The sequence below is a fragment of the Podarcis erhardii genome (genome assembly GCF_964252035.2).
Source record: "Podarcis erhardii genome assembly, chromosome: 2".
NCBI lineage: Eukaryota > Metazoa > Chordata > Lepidosauria > Squamata > Lacertidae > Podarcis > Podarcis erhardii.
Genome location: NC_138498.1, coordinates 125,399,860 through 125,423,523, shown reverse-complemented (window position 1 = coordinate 125,423,523; position 23,664 = coordinate 125,399,860). Strand labels below are relative to the sequence as shown.

The window sequence follows — 23,664 nt, the reverse complement described above, 5'->3', positions numbered from 1 at the left end:
GATATGCTGTAGTCTCCGACTTTGAGGTGCTAGAAGCTAATCCCATAAACCCCCATACAGCGCCCAGGTGGCAGTATTAATTGCCCTCATAAGGGCTTGTGAGATTAGCGAAGGGAAAAGGACAACCATCTATACTGATAGTGCCGGTTCACAATCTCCCACGCCGCCCTAGTGGAAAGGTTATTAACAGCCATCATAGAATCATAGAGTTGGAATAGACCACAAGGGCCATCGAGTCCAACCCCCTGCCAAGCAGGAAACACCATCAGAGCACTCCTAACATATGGTTGTCAAGCCTCTGCTTAAAGACCTCCAAAGAAGGAGACTCCACCACACTCCTTGGCAGCAAATTCCACTGTCAAACAGCTCTTACTGTCAGGAAGTTCTTCCTAATGTTTAGGTGGAATCTTCTTTCTTGTAGTTTGGATCCATTGCTCCGTGTCCGCTTCTCTGGAGCAGAAGAAAACAACCTTTCTCCCTCCTCTATGTGACATCCTTTTATATATTTGAACATGGCTATCATATCACCCCTTAACCTCCTCTTCTCCAGGCTAAACATGCCCAGCTCCCTTAGCCGTTCCTCAAAGGCATCGTTTCCAGGCCTTTGACCATTTTGGTTGCCCTCCTCTGGACATGTTCCAGTTTGTCAGTGTCCTTCTTGAACTGTGGTGCCCAGAACTGGACACAGTACTCCAGGTGAGGTCTGACCAGAGCAGAATACAGTGGCACTATTACTTCCCTTGATCTAGATGCTATACTCCTATTGATGCAGCATTGGCTTTTTTAGCTGCCGCGTCACTAAAAAAGAAAGAAAGAAAGAAAGAAAGAGAAAGAAAAAAAGAAAGAAAACTCCCCCTCCTTCCCCTCTCCTCCCTCCCTTGAAGCCTCTGGGTCCCTCCCTCCCTAAATCTCTGACCTTCCTTCCACATCTCCCTTGCCTGCCCCCCCCCCACAGTCCAGCCCAAGGTGAAGATCACCCCCACAGACAACGTTGAATCTTCACCACACAACACTCTGCTCATTTGCACCGTCAACCGTTTCTTCCCTGCGGGGATCGAGATCAAGTGGTTCAGGAACGGGGAGGAGGAGCCCAAAGTGTGGACCACGGACCTCATCCGGAACGGGGACTGGACCTTCCATATTGAGGTGATGCTGGAGACAAAGCCAGAACGTGGAGACGTCTACACCTGCCAGGTGGAGCACGCCAGCTTCGAAGGCCCCGTCACGGTGAAATGGGGTAGGACGCCTTGCCAGCCCTGACCCATCTCCTGCTCAAGGGAGTGGGGGGCATTGCTGGGGGGCTGGATGGGTTGCTCCCCCCTCAGGGGGCTGATCCCAGGCCTGCCTTTCCTCACTCTCGGCTTTTTCCTTCAGAGCCACAGTCGGACTCTGCCAGGAGCAAGATGTGGACGGGGATTGTGGGGATTGTACTGGGGCTGGTCTTTGGGGCCACTGGACTCGCCCTTTACCTGAAGAACAAGAAAGGTGAGGGTGGGGTGCCAGGGGGAGAGGGAGGGTTGGGTGTGGGGCTGGACTGGGCTCCAAGCTCCCCTCCTCTTCTTAGGCAGCGGGTCTGGAGAAGGTTCTGTTCCTTCTCCACTCCTAGGAGGTCCCTCTTGGTGCCTCAAAAGGAGCCTCAGCTCTTATGGAGATGGTCTGAGGTTTAAACCTGTAGATGAAGACCTAAACCTCCTCAACTCAAAAGGACACAAATATTTTGCAGCTTACTGCAAAACATACAATTACTTACTACAAAACATTTAATTCCTTATTTTAAAGTTGTTTTTTTTATTAATTTGCCCCTCATAGTCCATAGCATAGAACAAGAGAAAAAAGTTCCTAGCTGTGCCTGGACTGTGTTATCTTGATCTTGATCTTGGGGGTGGGGTGGGGGGGGGGTGTTCCCAGAGAAGCTATTTCAGGGGATATCTGGTGCTGACTGAATCTTTCTATCCTTTTCTCTCTCTCCCAGAGCAAGCTGATCCTCAGCCTGCAGGTAACTTTCCTCTCTGCTCTTCCATCTTCCTCCCCCCCAACCCCCTTCTCTTGGCTTCTTGGTGAGCCCCCCACCATGGCTTGCTTTTAGAATGGCTTGCTTTTTCGCCACAGACCCTTTGGAACAGAGGGGAGGGGCTTTCTATGGATCAATCCTTCCCCTGATGCACACACTCCAATATCATGTCCTGGAAGGGGGTCTCCAGGGGAATGTCCCACCTGGGAGACAGTCAAGTAAAGTTCCTTAGCAGAGGCTGAGTGAGGAGACCAGGGCTGGCGTTTGGCTTGGGGGCCACATTTGCTCCAGGGTCCATGGTTCCCCATTTCTGATCTAGACAGATCTCCTTCGTCTCTTCTGAAGCTCCTCTTCTCCACTGCCAAAGCCAGCCAAGTCTCCCTCCCTCTGCCTCCTTCCCTCCTCAGAGTCCCCCCTGCCAGGCCCATAACTGGCAGCAATAGGAATTGAAGTTCACAATATCTGATGGCCGCCCTATGGAGTGTCCCCCAAATCTTCCCAAGGATTCTTCTGCCCCTTTCTCCCCGTTCCTCACCCCACAGTGATGGGCTTGTCTCTCTCTCCTCTGCCTGCAGGACTCATCAGTTAGACTTCACTGCTCGATCAGGATCCTGGGATGTGGAGAAGCTCTGTTCTTCCTGCCTGTTGCCCTCTGTCCTTGCTCAGAGGGTGAAAACCTCCTTGGAAGGTGGATGGAAGGAGTCACAGATCAAGAACAACAGTGTCCACCCCTCCCCCACCTCTGTTGCTTGCTTGTCATTTGGGGAAAGCTTCTTCTTGCGTTTCCCTTTCCGCTTGTTGATTTCAAGTTATCTCAACCTGATTTTACTTTTTTGCACCTCTCTGCTAGAGAATTTGTGCCTTGAATCTCCCAGGAGGAGCCTGAGCTGTCCCTGTTACCGGAAAATCCGAGGGCTCCCTTGGATAAAAATAAAGACACCAATCAGGATGACTTGAAGCAAATCAGCAGCCTGTAGGCTTGGCCTTTATTTAGATACTGTCGCGACAGGACTCCCACCCGCTACTAGGCGAAGCAAAATGGAAGCCCCAAACAAAGAAGGACCCCAACTTTTATTAGTTCCTAATCCCCTAAATTACACCCCTAGAAATACATCATAACTACATCATGACTACATTATAAACAGGAGGGGTCGGGGGAAGGGTTGCACAGGTAACGTGAGTATCATGACACCTGGCTGGTTCCCTTCTCTCCCTCCCCATGAGTCATTTTCGGAAGACAAAAGGGTAGGCGCAGTTTCCTGCCCCCTGAGGGGGAATCCGGTCACTGTTCTTTTGTTATAGTCTGTGTTGAAGCCATTCGTGTATGCAGTCCGTTGTGTCCTTGATGGTCTTCTGTCTGAGCCCATCAAGATGGCTATCAGGGTTGCCATGCCAACTGGGAAGGGCTGCAGAGTACGTGCTCACATGCTTTAGGGATTATGGCTGACCACCCCCCTTTGATAGTCCTTGTCATATGAAGTAAAATAAAAGTGGTCCGGTGCAAATCCGACGTACGGCTGATTTATAGTGAATTTATAACAAAAACTGTCAAAGAGAGTTCAAAGACACTTTCACTTCCGGAAGCAACTTAACACATTTTGATAGGATTAGTCATGGTCAATTAAACCCGGAAACTTTGTATCGAGAGCTGTCAAAGTATAGAGAAGGGTGCGCATTAGCCTGCAGTACCTGTGTAGCTGCCACAAGGGGCGCTGTTCGGTAACGCTGATTGGCTGAAGCAGCAGCCGTTTGACCTAGGGTTCAGAAAACTGGTCTACCCATGAAAAGAATACGGCGAAGAAGAGTTTTACGGTCAACCCATGGAAAAGCTATAGAAGAAGGGTTTCAATACGGAGAGCTGTCAAATTAGCGCTTCCTTATTTACGGAAGGCTTTTAGGGGATGCCCCTCTAAATGGGGCATCTCCGGGGTCGGGGAAGGTGGGAGGGGTGCGTGTGGTGCTTGTGCAGTACATTTGAAAGGAAGGGGGGGGCGTTCCTGCTACATCCCTGAAAACAACCATGAATCTCGTCAGACTGCCAGGACTGGTCCTTCAAGCCCTGATGTGGAGCCTCACAACTGAATTGGGGAGGGGTTACATGTGGCCCCTGGGACTCTCCCCAGCCTTGCATTGCCCCTTCCTGCAGAGTCTTTGCCTGGCTGGGATTTTGTCCTTCTATTCATGTTTCTTGCTTGCCTTGACGGAGGATGGAGAGGGGAGGGTGAACTTCTGCAGAGACTGGTCTCCTGTGAAAACTTCACACTCGCCTTTGATGCTCTGCTCCTGCCCACCGTTGGTGTGTGGCCCCCAGAAGGTTCCCCAGAAGAGAACGTGGCCCTTGGGCTGGAGAAGGTTCCCCACACCCACCTCCTCCCCCCAACTCTCCCTGGATGAGCTGCCCTTCACCTGGGGAAAAAGGGTCACCGGAAGCTGCCTTGGACTGACTCCATCCAGCTCAGCAGTGTCTGCACTAGATCTGCTCCAATATGCCCACACGGACTGGCAGTAGCTCCCTTGAGGTTTCAAATGGAAAGTCTTCTAGCCCTTCCTGGAGACGCTAGGGATTGAGCCTTCTGCACTCAGAGCAGCTGCTCCGCCACTGAGATACAGTTTGCATCTCCTGAGATACAGTTTGCATCTACGGTTTGGGAGAGTCTATATTTTTATTGCTTCAGCCACTGTCCAGAGACTCTCCTCCATTTGAGGTTTCTAGGTTGGGTGGCCATCTGTCATGGATGCTTGAGATTACTCATTGCAGGAGGTTGGGCTAGATGACCCTGTCAGTGTTTGTAAAAAATAAAAAAGTGTTCTGATCTCCCTTTGTCGCCTCAGCCTGGTCCTCGGACCCTTGTTGGCATAAAAGAGCCCATGAGAAGAGTATCCCTGCAGAGTACTTTATGCTTTTATTCTTAAAAGTCTTTTTGCAAGAGCGACTGACCAACTGTACACACATCAACACTACCAGCTTTCACTAACTAACCAACCAACCCAACACGAAACTAACATTTCTCACTCTATATATACAACCCGGTACAGGCCGCTGACTCATGCTGACCCAGCTTTTTTAAGCATTAAAGAAACAGCGGCCAATTTTTAGCCATGACATTGGGTCCCTTCCAATTCTACGATTCCGTAAAATGGTGAATGGCCAAATATATTTATTGCAAGCTTCTCCCCACAGCCCTGCGACACAGAGGATGAGTCCCGTTTTCGGAGAGAGTCCCTGCTCCCCACCCTCACCCTGCTGACTTTATCTCCTCTGGGAGAGTAGTTTGTTAATTTTTCTGTAAATATCCTGCTTTTTTGTGATCTTAAGGATCAGCCCTCTGACTGGGATCCTCATCTGACCCACTTCAAGGCAGAAGCAGATTTCACAGCCTTGAGAGTATTTCCCCTGAGTCGCACAAATGAAATTTTCTTCAGCTTCCCTCTGTGGTCCTTTAACTATTTTATTTCTTTTAGATTTCAACATTCAAGGAGCGCCACACTTGACAATCCTGGGTGTAAGAAAAAGGGTTGATCTGCCCATTTCCACACAACTTCACCTGAAAGAAGGTGACCTTCAGTCATACCTCCAACATTCACCACCTTTGGGTTATTGACTTCTTTAAGGCCTTTTAATGTAACCATTCAAAACCCCAAGGTGGTTTACCACACAATCATCCCAATAAAAGCAAGAAAAGTCGTGTTTCAATCCAGTCTATGTGGAAACCATCAAAGGGGAACTGATTTAGGAGCCATTTTTCCCTGGGAAAACCCTCCACATGGTCTCCTGAGGTGATTCTACTATGAATTTGATTTCAGACTAGCTATTCAGGAGAGCCAAATGCCTTCTCTAGTGTTTCCACAAACATGAACTTTTTAGGGGGAGGAAAAACATTTTTTGAATCCTCCTGTGACTAAAATTCCTGAGGGAATTTTCTATTCCTCCACTTATCTGACTTTGGGCCCCTTGGAGGAGGAAACATGGAGTCCGTTGCCCCCCTTGGCATCCCTTCCTTGATCCTTCAGGCCCTGAGGAGGGAAGGATGCCAATCTCCACAGGGAAGCCATTTTCTCCTCATGTTTGGGCTCCCTCAGGAGAAAAGAGCGGGAAACACCTCAGGCGGAGGGAGACTCCCTTGACTTGAGGCATCTGATCAAGGCCTGTATTTTAAAATGAGCTTAAAGATATATTTGCCAATGTTTGTATGTTTCATGCCAGGCAGAAACCAGCTGGCTAAGTACTTTGGCAGTTGTTTATCTTCTTGCTCTCCTGAACAAGGGCTCCCCTGATTTATAGCAGTAGTAGGAGACAAGTTTCTCAAAGTTGTAAAAGGGAATTACAGGCTGGGAGCAAATGTTACACTGACCCTACATATTACAGAATACAATCAAGCTGCAAAAACACTAATTAAGAGTTGGTAAATAGTAAGATTTATTGTTTAACAGAAAATAATACCATGTGCCTCCCATCAGACTCTAGCCATATTTTCCTAAGGTTTAAGGTATACTGAGAGAGTTAAAGGGCAATAAATTTTGGGAAGAGCTAATGGGAAAAGCAGCTGGCTGGGAAAGGGGGGTGTAAACTGAAGAGGCTTCTTTTGAAGCTGTTTTTTACTGAGTTCCTTTTTACTTTGCAAAGGCATTTTCTTCTAAAAAGCTATCTATGTTATGTATGAGATTTGTTGGCTTAATGTAATTAGGCAAAGGATTTAGAAAGTAAGAAATGTTAGATTCTTATGTTAGATTCTTATTTCATTGATGGTGTGTGAGAATGTGAACCCAAGATCTCTGTTTAGATAGAATTTAATACCACGAGCCATTTGTTTTAGCCATTTGTTTTGGAATGCAGGGGCAACGGGCAAAAGGTGATCTGGTAATTAAGGTGCCTTGTCGAGGCAAATGTAAGATATATGGCTACTTGTCTGCCATTTATGGATAGAAGGAAATATAGCTCTTTGTCTCCCATAAAAGGTAATAGGAAATGGGTGTATCTTTTATTATTGGTTCTAGCAAACAGCCAATAGGAATTTCAACCAGGCTGATTGGACAGAGGCAGCCAAAGGAGGAGCAAGGGGGCTGGACTGAGGAAATATAAGTGCTGGCCATCAGGGCTGGAGGGCAGGCAGAGCTTTGGTAACCATATACCACTGTACCTATCATTTATTTGTCTGACAAATAAATTATTATTTTAATTTCTCTATTGCTGCGTTGAATATTTCATTCCAGCTACGCATTAACCACAAGCAGGGTGCTACAGTGCCTGCTCAGGTTCCTCAGAAATTTCCCTGCCTGTTCTGAGGAGAAAAAAATATCCGCCCTTTTCTCCACAGAAACACTCCAGGATTCTGTTCAGGGAAGTTTTTAATATTTAACGCTGTATTGTTTTTAATACTTGTTTGGGAGCCGCCCAGAGTGGCTGGGGAAACTCAGCCAGATGGGTGGGGTATAAATAATAAATTGTTGTTGTTGTTATTTATTATTATTATCCCCCCCGACTCTGCCCTGTTTGTTGTTTCTGGGGGAAACTGACAGGAAATCTCAAGGTTGACCAAGGTCTGAGGGAATTTCTAGTATCCCCTCAGGACTTGGAAGGAAACACAAAGGATGTCCAGATGAAACCCCCACCTGCCACACCTCATGACCCCCTTAAGTGATGGCACCTCCACAAACCCCCCAAGCCCACTTTTTGGCCCCAAACCCTGGCATTTGGGGGCTGGGAAACAAGGAGGAAGGAGACCCTAGGCCCCCATGGTGGGTCCTGACTTTATCCACCACAGTCCTCCTGAGGAAATGAGACAAACTCCATTCGCCCCCTTTGCACCCCTTTATCAGACTGGGAGGCAGCGTCAGCCAGCAGAGCAGCAGACCAGACACCATTTTTAAACCACTTTTTGCTAGTGGGGAGGGCGGGTCATAAATCCCCTCAGCCTGCCAAGAATCACAGGAGGCTGGTGAGGGGAAAACACTCTGGGTAGTTTTATTTATTTCACTTCATAAAATTTATACATCAGTTCATTGTGGGGAAAAAGCAACACCTCAAAATGCTTTACAAAAATATAAAACAAGGGGAAAATCGCAACCATGCTTTAAAGCTCAAACACATGAAAAAAAACATTAAAACCACCTCAGCTTCCTCAACATCTGGGTCAACTTGTCTGAGCAAGAATATTTTCAAAAGGTGCCAAAAGAGAACAATGAAGAAGGCGCCTCTTGGTTTCATTAGGCAGGGAGTTCCAAAGGAGAGAAAGGAGGGGAAAACACTCCCAGGGACCCATATTTACATGTATTCATTTATTTTTAAAATTTCTATACTTCAACTGTAGATTTCAGGGCGGTTCACAATGTGATGGCAGAGGAGGAAGCAGGACCATCAAGCTCACCCTAAGACAGGGAGCAAACACTATAACATCTGCAGACAAGAAGGGATTTCCTCAGAGGAAAAAAGACCCAGGCATCACCAACCGCCACTCTGGGCGGCTTCCAACAAAATATTAAATTACAATAATGCATAAAAAATTAAAAGCTTCCCTAAACAGGGCTGCTTTCAGATGTCTTCTAAAAGAATGGTGGTAGTTGTTTTCTTTGCCATCTGGTGGGAGGGTGTTCCACAGGGCAGGTGCCACCACCAAGAAGGCTCTCTGCCTGGTTCCCTGTAACTTGGCTTCTCGCAGGGAGACAACTGCCAGAAGGTCCTTGGCGCTGGACCTCAGTGTCTGGACAGAACGATGAGGGTGGAGACGCTCCTTCAGGTATACTGGACCGAGGTCATTTAGGGCTTTAAAGGTCAGCACCAACACTTTGAATTGTGCTCGGAAACATACTGGGAGCCAATATAGGCCTTTCAAGACCGATGTTCTGTGGCCTTGGCGGCCACTGCCAGTCACCAGTGCAGCTGCCGCATTCTGCATTAGTTGTAGTTTCCAGGTCACCTTCAAAGGTAGCCCCACACAGAGTGCATTGCAATAGTTGGCACTTTGTGATGAAAAAGTGGGTTTTGTGTTGCAGTTTGGGTACTCGGTCTGGAAAAGGTTTGCCATCACTGCCCTCGGATCATGTCCAGTCGCAAAGGTGGACGGAGGTTTTCCACCCTCAGGCCAAGAGGTGGCTCCTGCCTTGGGGCAGCTGGTGGATTTGGAGGAAGCTGACCCTTAGCACTCTGGGTTGGGGACCTGCCTGAACCTCCTTCCCCATTATACTCATCCTTACGCTTTCCTTGTGGGGATAGCATTCTGCACACACTTGTGTCACCATGGTTCCTGCCCCCCAGCACATTGCTTTGAGATGCTCTGGTACGGCCCCTTCTTCCCTGTGCCCCCTTCCCTCCTCACGCAAGACCACCAGTCTCAGCTCCACTTTGAGCAGCTCTCCATTCCCAGATACAAGCATTTCCAACTCCCTCCACCAAACACCAACACCAGCTCACTCTCAGTCCACCCTCATTCAGCAGCAACACGACTGATTCACATTAAATATTATATTATGCTTACTATTGTGAAATGTGACCTTCATTACTTTAAATAAATGTCTAGACCACGTTACAAACAACAGAAGCTCACATACGCTGCATGCAATTAAGACTGATTTCCTGTTATTGATGTGAAAGAAAGTGTCGACTCGGAGAGAAAAAGGTTCCAGAGTCTAAAATGTGTTGCATAATAACCAAATCAGGATCCACACTCCTTCTATTTAAACCCTTTCTCTTCTTTGAGTTAATTCATGGCCTGTAGGTGTTTCCACTCTTACAGCTCTTACCCCTCGGAGTCTTTTGGTGGTTTGTAAGACTTCCACTACAACAGAACCTCTGTCCACTTCCCTAGGACTTATATGGTTTCTCCCCTGTATGAGTTTGTTGATGTTTTGTAAGACCTCCACTTGTACTGAAGCTCCTTCCACACTCCATGCATTGAAATGGTTTCTCCCCAGTGTGAGTCCGTTGATGAATTCTAAGGTTTCCACTAGTAGTGAAGCTCTTTCCGCACTCCATGCATTTAAATGATTTCTCCCCTGTGTGAGTCTGTAGATGAATTCTAACGTGTCCACTCTGACCGAAGCTCTTTCCACACTCCATGCATTGAAATGGTTTCTCCCCAGTGTGAGTCCGTTGATGAATTCTAAGGTTTCCACTAGTAGTGAAGCTCTTTCCGCACTCCATGCATTTAAATGATTTCTCCCCTGTGTGAGTCTGTAGATGAATTCTAAGGTGTCCACTCTGACCGAAGCTCTTTCCACACTCCATGCATTTAAATGGTTTCTCCCCTGTGTGAGTCCGTTGATGAATTCTAAGGTGTCCACTTCTATTGAAGCTCTTTCCACACTCCATGCATTTAAATGGTTTCTCCCCTGTGTGACTCCGTTGATGAATTCTAAGGTGTCCACTCTGACCGAAGCTCTTTCCACACTCCATGCATTTAAATGGTTTCTCCCCTGTGTGACTCCGTTGATGAATTCTAAGGTTTCCACTTCTATTGAAGCTCTTTCCACACTCCATGCATTCAAATGGTTTCTCCCCAGTGTGACTCCGTTGATGAATTCTAAGGTGTCCACTCCCACTGAAGCTCTTTCCACACTCCATACATTCAAATGGTTTCTCCCCTGTGTGACTCCGTTGATGAATTCTAAGGTGTCCAGTCCCACTGAAGCTCTTTCCACACTCCATGCATTCAAATGGTTTCTCCCCAGTGTGACTCCGTTGATGAATTCTAAGGTGTCCACTCCCACTGAAGCTCTTTCCACACTCCATACATTTAAAAGGTTTCTCCCCAGTGTGACTCCGTTGATGAATTCTAAGATGTCCACTCCCACTGAAGCTCTTTCCACACTCCATACATTTAAAAGGTTTCTCCCCAGTGTGACTTCGTTGATGAATTCTAAGGTGTCCACTCCTACTGAAGCTCTTTCCACACTCCATGCAATTAAATGGTTTCTCCCCTGTGTGAGTCTGTAGATGAATTCTAAGGTGTCCACTTGTATTGAAGCTCTTTCCACACTCCATGCATTTAAATGGTTTCTCCCCTGTGTGAGTCCGTAGATGAATTCTAAGGTTTCCACTTCTATTGAAGCTCTTTCCACACTCCATGCATTTAAATGGTTTCTCCCCTGTGTGAGTCCGTAGATGAATTCTAAGGTATGCACCGTGACTGAAGCTCTTTCCGCACTCCATGCATTTAAATGATTTCTCCCCTGTGTGACTCCGTTGATGAATTCTAAGGTGTCCACTCTGACTGAAGCTCTTTCCACACTCCATGCATTTAAATGGTTTCTCCCCTGTGTGAGTCTGTAGATGAATTCTAAGGTGTCCACTCTGACCGAAGCTCTTTCCACACTCCATGCATTTAAATGGTTTCTCCCCTGTGTGAGTCCGTTGATGAATTCTAAGGCTTCCACTAGTAGTGAAGCTCTTTCCACACTCCATACATTCAAATGGTTTCTCCCCTGTGTGAGTCCATTGATGTATTCTAAGCTGTCCACTCCCACTGAAGCTCTTTCCACACTCCATACATTTAAAAGGTTTCTCCGCAGTGTGAGTCCGTAGATGAATTCTAAGGCTTCCGCTAGTAGTGAAGCTCTTTCCACACTCCATGCATTTAAATGGTTTCTCCCCTGTGTGAGTCCGTTGATGAATTCTAAGTTTTCCACTCTCAGTGAAGCTCTTTCCACACTCCATGCAATTAAATGGTTTCTCCCCTGTGTGAGTCCATTGATGTTTTCTAAGTTTTCCACTGTCAGTGAAGCTCCTTCCACACTCCATACTTTCAAATTGTTTATCTTCTCTCTTTTCACACTCCATTTATTTAAATGGTTTCTTCGTTAGTCCCATTGGACATGGCCCACCAAAATTCTGACTGCCTTCTCTATTGTCTTCTTTCGATGGGGTGGGGAGAAAATCCTATTTGTTTTCTAGGAAGAGAACAGAGTACTATTACAATTAGCACCTGCTCTTATTTCAACGTCTTTTACAATCTCTCCTGTCCTCCATATGTTCCAAATTTTTAAGAAAGGCAAATGAAATAATGTAAAATAATGGTCATACATCATCAGCCTTTTATAACCCTTAATTATTGTTATTGAAGCAGTATTATCTTATAACATGGTTGAACTTTGGGCTTTACGTTTTATAAAAAGGGGTTTCTCACAGGAAAAGGAGCTGCTCTATGTTCTATGAAGGAAGGAATTAACGTTGGGGGCAAACCATTCCCTTCAGAAGGTCTTCCCCAGCGAACAACAGGGTTGATAAACTGCTCACCTTGGCTTTATAGTGTTAGGGTCTGGATACCAATCACAATCCCTCGGAAATGTCTCAAGAACCCTTAAGATCCAGTTGCACCAGCTCCCAAGTAACACTGAGCCCTAGAGGAACCGTCTATGCCGAGTTGAGGCATCTCTGGCCCTCCAGATGTGGTTGGACTCAAAGTACCACCTGCCCAAGCAAGGATGGCCCATGGCCAGGGAGGATGGGAGTCTTATCTGGTGTCACTCAGAGGAGAAGATGGTGAAATGCAAACAGGGGACACAGAAAGGGCTGAACTCCTCAATGCCTTCTTTGCCTCAGTCTTCTCCTTCTCCGATAAAGAAAACAATGCCCGACCTGAAGAATTTGGAACAAATGATTCAGCAGAGGAAACACAGCCCAGAATAACTAAGGAGATAGTACAAGAATACTTGGCTAGTTTAGATGTATTCAAGTCTCCAGGGCCAGATGAACTGCATCCAAGAGTATTAAAAGAACTGGCAGATGTGATCTCAGAACCACTGGCAGTCATCTTTGAGAATTCCTGGAGAACAGGCGAAGTCCCGGCAGACTGGAGGAGGGCAAATATTGTCCCTATTTTCAAAAAGGGGGAAAGAGAGGACCCAAATAATTACCACCCAGTCAGTCTGACATCAATACCAGGGAAGATTCTGGAGCAGATCATTAAGCAAACAGTCTGTGAGCACCTAGAAAGGAATGCTGTGATCACCAATAGTCAGCATGGATTTCTGAAAAATAAGTCATGTCAGACGAACCTGATCTCGTTTTTTGACAGAATTACAAGCCTGGTACATGAAGGGAACGCAGTGGATGTAGCCTAACTTGATTTCAGCAAGGCATTTGACAAGGTGCCCCATGATATTCTTGTAAAGAAGCTGGTAAAATGCAGACTTGACTATGCTACCACTCAGTGGATTTGTAACTGGCTGACTGACCGAACCCAAAGGGTGCTCATCAATGGCTCCTCTTCATCCTGGAGAAGAGTGACTAGTGGGGTGCCACAGGGTTATGTCTTGGGCCCGGTCTTATTCAACATCTTTATCAACCACTTGGATGATGGACTCAAGGGCATCCTGATCAAATTTGCAGATGACACCAAACTGGGAGGGGTGGCTAACACCCCAGAGGACAGGATCACACTTCAAAACGACCTTGACAGATTAGAGAACTGGGCCAAAACAAACAAGATGAATTTTAACAGGGAGAAATGTAAAGTATTGCACTTGGGCAAAAAAAATGAGAGGCACAAATACAAGATGGGTGACACCTGGCTTGAGAGCAGTACATGTGAAAAGGATCTAGGAGTCTTGGTTGACCACAAACTTGACATGAGCCAACAGTGTGACGTGGCAGCTTAAAAAGCCAATGCAATTCTGGGCTGCATCAATAGGAGTATAGCATCTAGATCAAGGGAAGTAATAGTGCCACTGTATTCTGCTCTGGTCAGACCTCACCTGGAGTACTGTGCCCAGTTCTGGGCACCACAGTTCAAGAAGGACACTGACAAACTGGAACATGTGGTGGAGTCTCCTTCTTTGGAGGTCTTTAAGCAGAGGCTTGACAGCCATATGTCAGGAGTGCTCTGATGGTGTTTCCTGCTTGGCAGGGGGTTGGACTCGATGGCCCTTGTGGTCTCTTCCAACTCTATGATTCTATGATTCTATGAAGCAGTAAAAATGAATGTGCAACCTTGTGAGCAGAATACTCCACACATCTTGGGGTTTTTGTGTAATAATTGTGCAAAGACTTGAGGCAAGCGCTGAAGGCTTTTCAGGGCTGGCAACCTCTTATCAATCATCACACACTCAGTTTCATCAGCAGGGAAGTCAAGATGCATCCTAGCAGAACTTTTGGGTTTGGGCTAGGCTATAATTGGTGGTATTCAGGACAATCCAAAGTATGGAGATAAGTCTTAGTGAATACAGATGATCTGGGACAGCCAAAACCCTCAGCAGGGAGGTTGCGTGATGGGGGTGGGGGTCAGGGGTGCTGGAAGGGGAGGGGTCTCTGTCAAGGCTCCTCTCCCTTCCTTTAACCCTTCCATGGACTCCCTCTCTCCGTTTCCCCCGCCAGGCGCCCCACGACCCCAGGGATTCCTGGGGACAAACTGGTAAAATCAGCAATGGTACGCTGGGTCAGAAATATAGGTCATGATTAGAGCTGGGTGATATATTGGTATATTGCCCAAGACTGGCTTGAAGTTTACATCGTGATAACTGTTTCCTAATACTGAGCTGGCAATATATTATGAATCACAGTGTGTGCAAGGCCTAGGCAACACCTGCTTTTCAACATTGCGATAACTTACCAGCTAAACACTGTAATGTTAGTAGCAGCTAAACCTCACAATATCACCTGCTAAATATTGCAGGGCTATTAGCAGATAAAAATCATAATGTTATCTTTACCAAAACTCACAATATCACTTGTGGTTTATTACCAGCTAAACCTCCAATATCACCTGCTAAACGTTGCCATGTTATCAGCAGCTAAACATTTAAATCGGCCACAAGGTCTGAAATAGGGGTGGAACTGTACAGAAGAGAGCAGCACAATGTCCTTGCAATTGCTACTACTTAGGGGTCTAAAATGGATAAATGACAATATTATCAATCATCATCTCAGTGGGACTTTTGGGTTTGGGCTTGGCTAGCAAATGGTGGAATTCAGGGAAATCCTGTATGGCAATGATGATCTGGGACTGCCAGCAGGGAGACTGGGGAATAAGATGTGATGGAAGGGGAGGGGTCTCTGTCGAGGCTCCTCCCCTTCCTTTAACCCTTCCCTGGACTCCCTCTCTCCTTTTCCCCAGCCAGGCGCCCCACGACCCCAGGGATTCCTGCCAGGGGCAAAGCGGGAGAATGGGGGGCCTCAGCCCCACCCCCAGCCCTGCTTGGGGTCCTCCTTCCCCTTCCCGCCAAGGCGTCCAGGGGGGGGGGCAGGGCAGCTGAGCATCTCTCGGCCCCCCAGGAAAGAGAAAGGGGAGTCTGGGGGTGCTGCTGCTGCCCAGGAGATCTTGCCAGGTGTAGATCCCTGCAGGTGTTGGGTCCCCCCTTCCCCCCTGGGTCGGAGCCTGGATCGGGGCCCCTGTCGACGGGCCCCAGGGAGGGCGCTTTCCTTACGGGGGGGTCTCCCCTAATCCCCCCTCCCCTATTCCCCCCCTCCTCTCCCTCCCTCTTTACCTCTTGGTCCTCCGCCTCCCTGGCTCCAGATTAGTCCGCTTTCCTGGTCTGCAATAGAAAGGGCGGCGACGGGGGGGGAGGGGGGCTCTTCATCGACGCCCCTCCTCCTTTTCCGGTCTGGCAACTTCCGGCGCATTTCGCGGCGACACTTCGGGCGACACTTTTCAGACGCGCGCATCCCTAGAGCTACGAACGTAGAGCAGCCCCTCCCTGCGTCCGGAGGGGAAGAAGACGGGACGGCGCTGCCTCTGGCCTCCTGCTCTGGGGGCTCCATGGGGACCCGGCCCCCTCCCCCCAACTGCCTCTCCTCCTCACGGGGAGTCTCACGGGGGGCGGCAGGGAGGGGGAGGGTCTCCTTCTGGGCCTCCTTCTGCAGGCCAAGCACTCAACCTGGGTCCTTCTGCATGCAGAGCAACTGCTGCATTGCTGAGCTACGCCCCCTAACAGCCAAGCCCCGCTTCAAACACCAGCCCCCCTCCTCCCCCCCTTAAAAAACCCCCCACTGGATTCAGAGGCAGGGAGGGATTCCAGACAGACAGAGGCGCCATTGCTCTGGAATTCCCTTGCCAGCAGGGAGACTTCAACAGCCCCACCCCCATGCCTCCCCATTCCCTCATTTAGTAGGGAGACTTTTCATCTTGTGGTTGGGTCATTTCAAATCCACTTTTTCTATCTCTCCCTGCAATTTTAAGCAATTGTGGCTCTTATGATCCCCGCAGGGTATTTAGTGTTGTTCTAACCTCCCTATTGCAGGTGGAAAGAGGAATGTGGGGCTTGCTTATAATATCTTAGGGTGGCAGGATTAAGATTTGGGACTGGGACTTTCAGATTCAGACCCACTTTTCGCATGAGATTTCTTCCAACTACTGGAGGAAAGTATGTCTGAGGTTTATGACAGAAATATAATTATTACTGGTGAATTTATTATTTTTTTTAATTTCTCTTTATTAATTTTCATACACACATATACACACAAATGTACAGAAAATAAATTCTTCACGAAAAAAAATGGAGTAGTATCACTGGACTATGACAGAACACTGAGGGAAAGTATCTCAAAAGAAGGCAAAATACCAAATACTTTTTTGATATTGTTACAACAATGGATCTACTAGATCAGGGGTCAGCAAACTTTTTCAGCAGGGGGCCAGTCCACTGTCCCTCAGACCTTGTTGGGGGCCGGACTATATTTTGGGGGGAAATGAGCAATTTTGGTCCGCCCGCAAAGAGGCCTGAAGATGTTTGGCTTTACCTGTCCCAGTTGTCGTCCCAGTAGCCCCAGTTTGGCTTCTCCAGCCAGGTGCCAGGGCAGGTTGGAGGCTGTGTTGGCCGGTGAAGACAGAAGCAGAAGCCCCGGCGGAGCCACAGACGGAGGCAGGGGAACGGGGGCATTGCCAGAGCATTTACCCACCAACTGCTGCTGCTTCCCAACCCGCAAGTGGCAGCTGCGGCCGCTGCAACAAACCGCCTGAATGCCATGGGAGGAATGAAGGAGGGAGGGGGTGACGAAGAAAGCGCGTGAGGAAGCGGCACGGAGAAGGTGCGCAGAAAAGGAAGGAAGGGCGGATTGAGGGAGAGGGAGGAGGAGCAGGAGGAAAACTCAGCAGCAGCCAGCGTCACACCCCCTTCCCAGTGCCACCCTTCGGAGGCAGGCAGGCGGGTGAGCCGACTCCCCCCGTTGATGGCACCCGGTGTGGGACAAGATTGCTCGTCCCTGAGGAGAAAAGCGCCGCCGGGTGAGGGAGAGGGAAAGAACGTGCGTGCTGGCAATCCATGCGGCGATTCCCGGACCATCCGCAGGCCGGATCTAGAAGGCAATTGCGCCTGATCCAGCCCACAGGCCTTAGTTTGCCAACCCAGATGCTTGGAGATTCAGATCCCCATTAGAACAAGAGTAAACATGTTCTTCTGATTCAAAGGATTCTGCGGGAAGAAGAAACATGATCTGGATATTGAAGGAACTGCCTACAGGATTAAAGACTGTAGAGATCCAGCCAAGAACTATATCAGATCAAAACTCAACATGGATGATAATGAGGGGTGAAAAGAGTTCATTGTATAGATGGAGACTAAATAAGGGTTTATTTGAAAAACACTGAATTACAACATATTCCAATTACGTTAGAGTATCAAAAAATGTTAAAAACATTTGGAAATATGGGGCAGGATTAAATTTTAACTTTTACGAAGGATTTCAAGCATAAAGAGAAATCTTTTACCTAAGATACTGTTTTTATTCTAAATGATACCAATAATAAATAATACAAGCTTCTTTAATGAATGGCAAAGAGATATTTCATGATTACTCTGCCAGGGGGAAAACACCAAGAATAAAGTATAAAATTTTGATAGATACTAAAAATAGAGGTGGCTTCGCACTGCTAGATTTTCGTTATTGTTAGACAACACACTATTGCTGGATTCTCAGTGGAATCTCGGTTGTAGAACGCTTTGTAAGTTGAACGTTTGGGGCTTTCAAATGCCAAGAACCCAGAAGTGAATGCTTCCATTTTTGAACGCAATTTGTAAATAAAATTACCGTATATACAGTGGTGCCTCAGGTTAAGTACTTAATTCGTTCTGGAGGTCCGTTCTTAACCTGAAACTGTTCTTAGCCTGTGGTCGGAACGCATGCAGGCAGTGCTGCAGAGGGATCGTCTCTGGCAAGTGGTGAGTAAGTTTCCTGCGAAGCCTGATGATGAAGACCTTGATAAAGACCAAAGAGCAAGGGCCACAATTGTCTTGGGACTGGAAGATTCCCAGTTGCCGTATGTGAGGGGAATCAAGACAGCTAGAGGTGTGTGGCAAGCACTTAAAGAACTCCATGTGCGTGAGACAGCGGTTTCCAAGCTGTTCATTCGCAAGGCATTGTACAAGGCAATGTTACAGCCTGGGGTTACAATGCAGGAACACCTACACAGTTTACAGTTAAAGTTTGCTGCGCTACAGGAAAGAGACTGTGCGTTAGACCAGCAGGAGAAGGTGGGCCTGGAAAAGAGGCCTGGAAAAGATTATGATGAGACTTTCCCCCCTACTGCTAAGGGGGACAGTGTAAGGCTGATTCTAACGCTTGGAGCAAAGAGAAAACTCCTGTTAAACCATTTTGATATCCAGACTGCATATTTACATGCATCAATATCAGAAGACCTGTATCTAGCCGAACTGCCTGGTTATGAGACAGGTTCCTATAGAGTGTTGAAATTAAACAAAGCTCTATATGGTCTCAAACAGGCGGCAAGATCTTGGAACAAATGTTTCCATGAGGCCTTAGTGTCATTTGGTTTCAAGCAGAGTACAGCTGACAATTGTGTTTATGTACGTGGTACAGGCAGTGATCAAGAGTTTTGTCTGATTTATGTAGATGATATATTGTATGCTTGCAAAACAGATAAACTAAAAGGTTTGCCAAGCAATTGTCCAGTAAGTTCAAAATGAAGGACTTAGGCCCGGTTAGGACATATCTAGGGTTGGAAGTGTGCTGGGCCCAAGATGGCAGCTGCCTAATTAGTCAGCAGAACAAAGTTAAACAACTACTGACTACATACAGGATGCAGGATTGCAAAGGGGCAGTGGTGCCTATGGATCCAGGTTTCATAAAAACACTTCATATAGATGAGAGTCCTGAATTTGAACATCCTGATATATATCATTCTGTAATTGGAAGTTTATTGTATCTAGCACAATGGTCCAGACCTGATATTAGCTATGCAGTAGGCATATTGAGTAGATTGGTCTCAAAACCCACACTAAATGCCTGGAAAGGGGTAAAACAAGTTCTGAGATACCTCAAACAGACAATTGGCTATATGTTACAATTAAATTCTTCAGAGGATGAAATGTTGAGTTGCTACTGTGATAGTGACTGGGGAAATTTGCCAGATAGAAAATCTGTCACAGGACTAGTCATAATGGTCGGTGGAGCTTTAATCAGCTGGCGGTCACGCAAGCAAGACGTTGTAAGTGTGTCATCAACGGAATCCGAGTACGCCGCATTGAGTGAATTGTGCAACGAAGTGATTTATTTCAAGCATTTGTTAGCAGATTTAAATGTAAATTGTGGAGAACCAGTACAAATTTACATTGATAATCAGGCTTGTATAACCTTAAGTAAAACAGAGGGTTTCAAATCACGTTCCAAACATATCTCTGTAAAATACCAAAATGTACGTTGCTGTGTACAAGACAATATAATCACATGTACTTTATGTATCAAGTGAAGAAAATGTAGCACATGTATTAACTAAACCATTGGCAAAGATAAAGAACAAGCAAATGTGCAAGGGTTTAGGTTTGCTGGAAAAATAATCTCCTACATAGGTGTTATTTGATGTTAATTGTCCAGCAGAATCTGTGAGGGGGTGTTCAGTTTCTGTTAATTGATTCTCATGAAAACTTACAGATTCTGGCTTCACACAATTAACTCAAGGCAGTGTCAATTTACTCTTGGCAGAAAGCCAAGGTCTGCTTGACCTAAAAACTACTTACTCCGATTGGTTAACGACCAGCACTCAACTCTGTTATCTAGGAATGCTAGCACAGTTTGGGGTGTGGTGTGTTAGAAGTAGGAGTGCTGTGTATGGTTAAGAGAGAGAGAGAGAAAGGGTTTATTTTACTTTGTTTTGTATGCAGAAACTCTGCTGGTTTCTTTTCCTTTTAATAAATCCTGTAAATAGTTATTCTGAGTCTAGCTGACTAGTCATTTCCACCTCAACTAGCTTCTTCGCTGTGCAGGAAAACTCTGCTACGTTTGGGCTAAAGCCATTAGAGCTATGCCTGACACTTCAAAGTTCCAAGACTCATGCTGAAGCAAAGTTCTTAACCTGAAGCACTATTTCTGGGTTAGCAGAGTCTGTAACCTGAAGCGTATGTAACCCGAGGTACCACTGTATTAATAAAATTATCTATATATAAAGCAATTGAAACACTTCCAACACTCCTTCCATTCAAACCATTTAAGATTTTTCAGTTTGTGGATTGTAGGGTTTTAACTCTTAAAGCTTTTCCTCCTTGCGAGTCCATTGATGGTTTCTAAGAACATCAGGACTGAAGCTCGATGTACGCTCCATATACGTAAGTGGTTTTCCCTTTTTGAGTTCGCTGGTGTTTGCTAAGGTTTCCACTTCTATTGACACTCTTTCCACACTCCATACATTTATTTGCTTGTCCCCGAGTGAGTCTGTTGATGTCGTCTAAGTTTCCTGTGTGTGAAATTAGGGTTCCACTCTGAAAGAAACTCTTTCAACTCTCCATACATTTAAATGATTTTTCCTGTGTGAGTCCGTTGATGTCTTCTAACATTTCCAGCATTGGTGAAACCTTTTCCACACTCCTTACATTTAAATGGTTTCTCCCCTGTGTGAGTCCATTTATGTTTTCTAAGTGTTCCACTGCGATTGAAGCTCTTTCCGCACTCGGTGCATTTAAATGGTTTCTCCCCAGTCTGAGTTCGATAATGGGTTCTCAGCTCTCTACTCTCAATAAAACTCTTTCCACATTCCATGGATTTTAATGGTTTTAACCTTGAGTGAGTCCATTGATGTCTTCTTACTGCTCCATCAGAAGTGAAGCTCTTACCACACAGCATACATTCAAATGGTTTTTCCCCTGTGTGAGTTTGATGATGGATACTAAGTGCTGTACCATCAATAAAGCTCTTTCCACATTCCATGCATTTAAATGGTTTCTCCCCTGTGTGAGTCCATTTATGTTTTCTAAGTGTTCCACTGCGATTGAAGCTCTTTCCGCACTCGGTGCATTTAAAAGGTTTCTCCCCAGTGTGAGTTCGATAATGGGCTCTCAGGTCTCTACTCTCAATAAAACTCTTTCCACATTCCATGCATTTTAATGGTTTTTCCCTTGAGTGAGTCCATTGATGTCTTTTTACTGCTCCATTAGAAGTGAAGCTCTTACCACACAGCATACATTCAAATGGTTTTTCCCCTGTGTGAGTCCGTTGATGGATTCTAAGTGCCGTACCATCAATACAGCTCTTTCCACATTCCATACATTCAAATGGTTTTTCCCCTGTGTGAGTCCGTTGATGGATTCTAAGTGTTCCACTACAAGCGAAGCATCTTCCACATACCATACATTCAAATGGTTTTTCCCCTGTGTGAGTTTGATGATGGATACTAAGTGCTGTACCATCAATAAAGCTCTTTCCACACTCCATGCATTTAAATGGTTTCTCCCCTGTGTGAGTCCATTGATGTTTTCTTAGTGATTCACTGTGACTGAATCTCTTTCCACAATCCATACATTTATATGGTTTTTCCCCTGTGTGAGTTCGATGATGCATTCTAAGTGTTCTACTAACAGTGAAGCTCTTACCACACAGCATACATTCAAATGGTTTCTCCCCTGTGTGAGTCCGTTGATGTCTTCTAAATGTTCCACTATCAGTGAAGCTCTTTCCACACTCCAAACATTTAAATGGTTTCTCCCCTGTGTGAATCCGTTGATGGATTCTAAGGTATCTACGCTGACTGAAGCTCTTTACACATTCCATGCATTTGAATGGTTTCTCGCCCGTGTGTGTCTGTTGATGTTTTCTAAATGATCCACTATCAGTGAAGCTCTTTCCACACTCCATACATTTATATGGTTTTTCCCCTGTGTGGGTTCGTTGATGGTTTTTAAGGTGTCCAATCTGACTGAAGCTCTTTCCACACTCCTTACATTTATATGGTTTCTCCCCCGTGTGTGTGTGTTTATGTATACGAAGGTTTGAACTCCAACCAAAGCTTTTTCCACACTCCATGCATTTAAATGGTTTCTCTCCTGTGTGAGTCCGTTGATGTTTTCCAAGTGTTCCACTGTCAGTGAAACTCTTCCCACACTCCATACTTTCAAATTGTTTCTCCTCTCTCTTTTCACATTCCATGAATTTATATGGTTTCTTTGTTATTCCCATTGGACATGGCCCTCCAGAATTTTGACTGCCTTCTCCATTGTCTTCTTTCAACAGGGAGGAGCGGGGGGGGGGGGAAGGAAACCTAGGAAGAGAACAAAGGAATATTACACACATCAATTAGCACCTGCTCTTATTTTAACGTCTCGTACATTCTTTCCTGTCCTCCTTATGTTCCAAGTTTTTAGGAAAGACAGATGAAATAATGTTAAATAATGGTAATGCATCATCAGCCTTTCCTAACCCTTAATTAAGCATTAATGAAGCAGCATTATCTTAGAATACGGTTGAACTGTGCGGTTTACGTTTTATAAAAAGTGGTTTCTCACAGGAAAGGGAGCAGCTCTATGTTCCATGAACCTGGCCAATATTAATTCATCGTGAAGTTCTTCATCCTCTGCACTATAATCCTCCACCCCTTGGGCCACATTCTGTCCCCTTTGACCTGTAGATTTGGGAGACCCATATATAAGTCTGGTAACAAGGCTTGGTTCTTGTGGTCAGTTGAAGGAGTGCTCAGTTGGAGAATGTTCTTGGGGTTGGACCTCCATCTCTCAGCCTTGCATTATTGAATGGAGAGAGCTGGAGATGCAGAAGGAAAGTAGCTGGAGCCTGACCGCTGGGATGGCCAGATTGAGACACCCACCCCAATTATGATTTATAATAATTATATGCCGCCAGGTCTCGCACCTGCCTCCTGACACTGGCTTATCTTAGTGGACATTCCCTGTCCAGGCCTCTCTCACTGTTCTTCCTCCTTCGCTGTGGGTGGCCCAGGGCTTCTGGATATTCTAGCTCTGCTCCAACTGGGAATTATTTATTAAATTGTTATACCTCTCTTCATATGAAGATCACAAGATGAAAATATGTGTGACACTGAAAAAGGTGAGTATTAAAGGTGAATAACACTAATTGTCGGAAAGAATAGAAAGATGAAACCAGTGGTGTGTCCACCTGAATGTAATATAATAATACTAATAACAATAATGTGTAAAGAAAAAATCTATCTTCTAATCAGTTTCATATTCCCTGGCTGTATTTCTCAGCCACGATTGTGACTCAGTCTTAGCCACACTTTTTTCTAGAATATCAACTGGATCTCTTTGTAATAGGAGCCAAGCATCCCTGGGATTTCATCCAGACATTCCTTTAGTGTGGGCAGCAGCAGCGGAGAAAGGAAGGAAGCAACTTTGGGGACAAACCATTTCCTTCAGAAGGTCTTCTCCAGCAGCCAGCAGGGTTCATAAACTGCTCAGTGGGGACACCTTGGCTTTATACTGTTAGGGTCTGGATACCAATCACAATCCCTCAGAAATGTCTCAAGAAC

At 46.1% G+C, this 23,664-nt stretch overlaps 1 protein-coding gene and 1 pseudogene across 3 annotated transcripts in view; one reads left to right on the top strand and one right to left on the bottom strand.

Annotated features, from left to right (window-relative positions):
- LOC309334732 (H-2 class II histocompatibility antigen, E-S beta chain-like) overlaps positions 1 to 2,907 on the top strand; it is a 44,596-nt pseudogene extending 41,689 nt beyond the window's left edge. The window contains exon 6 of the transcript XR_014161666.1: positions 2,587 to 2,907. The product of XR_014161666.1 is annotated as an H-2 class II histocompatibility antigen, E-S beta chain-like (transcript). The remainder of the gene's footprint in view (positions 1 to 2,586) is intronic.
- Positions 2,908 to 7,364: 4,457 nt separating this feature from the next.
- LOC309334668 (uncharacterized protein) lies at positions 7,365 to 22,523 on the bottom strand. 2 transcript variants are annotated; one of them, XM_081849186.1, is made up of 2 exons: positions 15,428 to 15,522; positions 7,365 to 11,893 (listed from the first exon to the last, which is right to left on the bottom strand). In XM_081849186.1, exon 2 carries the CDS (start codon positions 11,781 to 11,783, stop codon positions 9,810 to 9,812), a length of 1,974 nt encoding a protein of 657 aa, XP_081705312.1. In that variant the 5' UTR covers positions 11,784 to 11,893; positions 15,428 to 15,522; the 3' UTR covers positions 7,365 to 9,809. The 2 variants fall into 2 exon arrangements, with proteins under 2 accessions (XP_081705312.1, XP_081705313.1); XM_081849187.1 differs by lacking the exon at positions 15,428 to 15,522 and adding an exon at positions 22,423 to 22,523 and having other exon boundaries at positions 8,492 to 11,893.
- Positions 22,524 to 23,664: the final 1,141 nt, after the last annotated feature.

Coding starts and splice junctions, on each gene's coding strand:
- LOC309334668 (XM_081849187.1), bottom strand. CDS start 11,783: ATGGAGTGTGAAAAGAGAGAAGATAAACAATTTGAAAGTATGGAGTGT.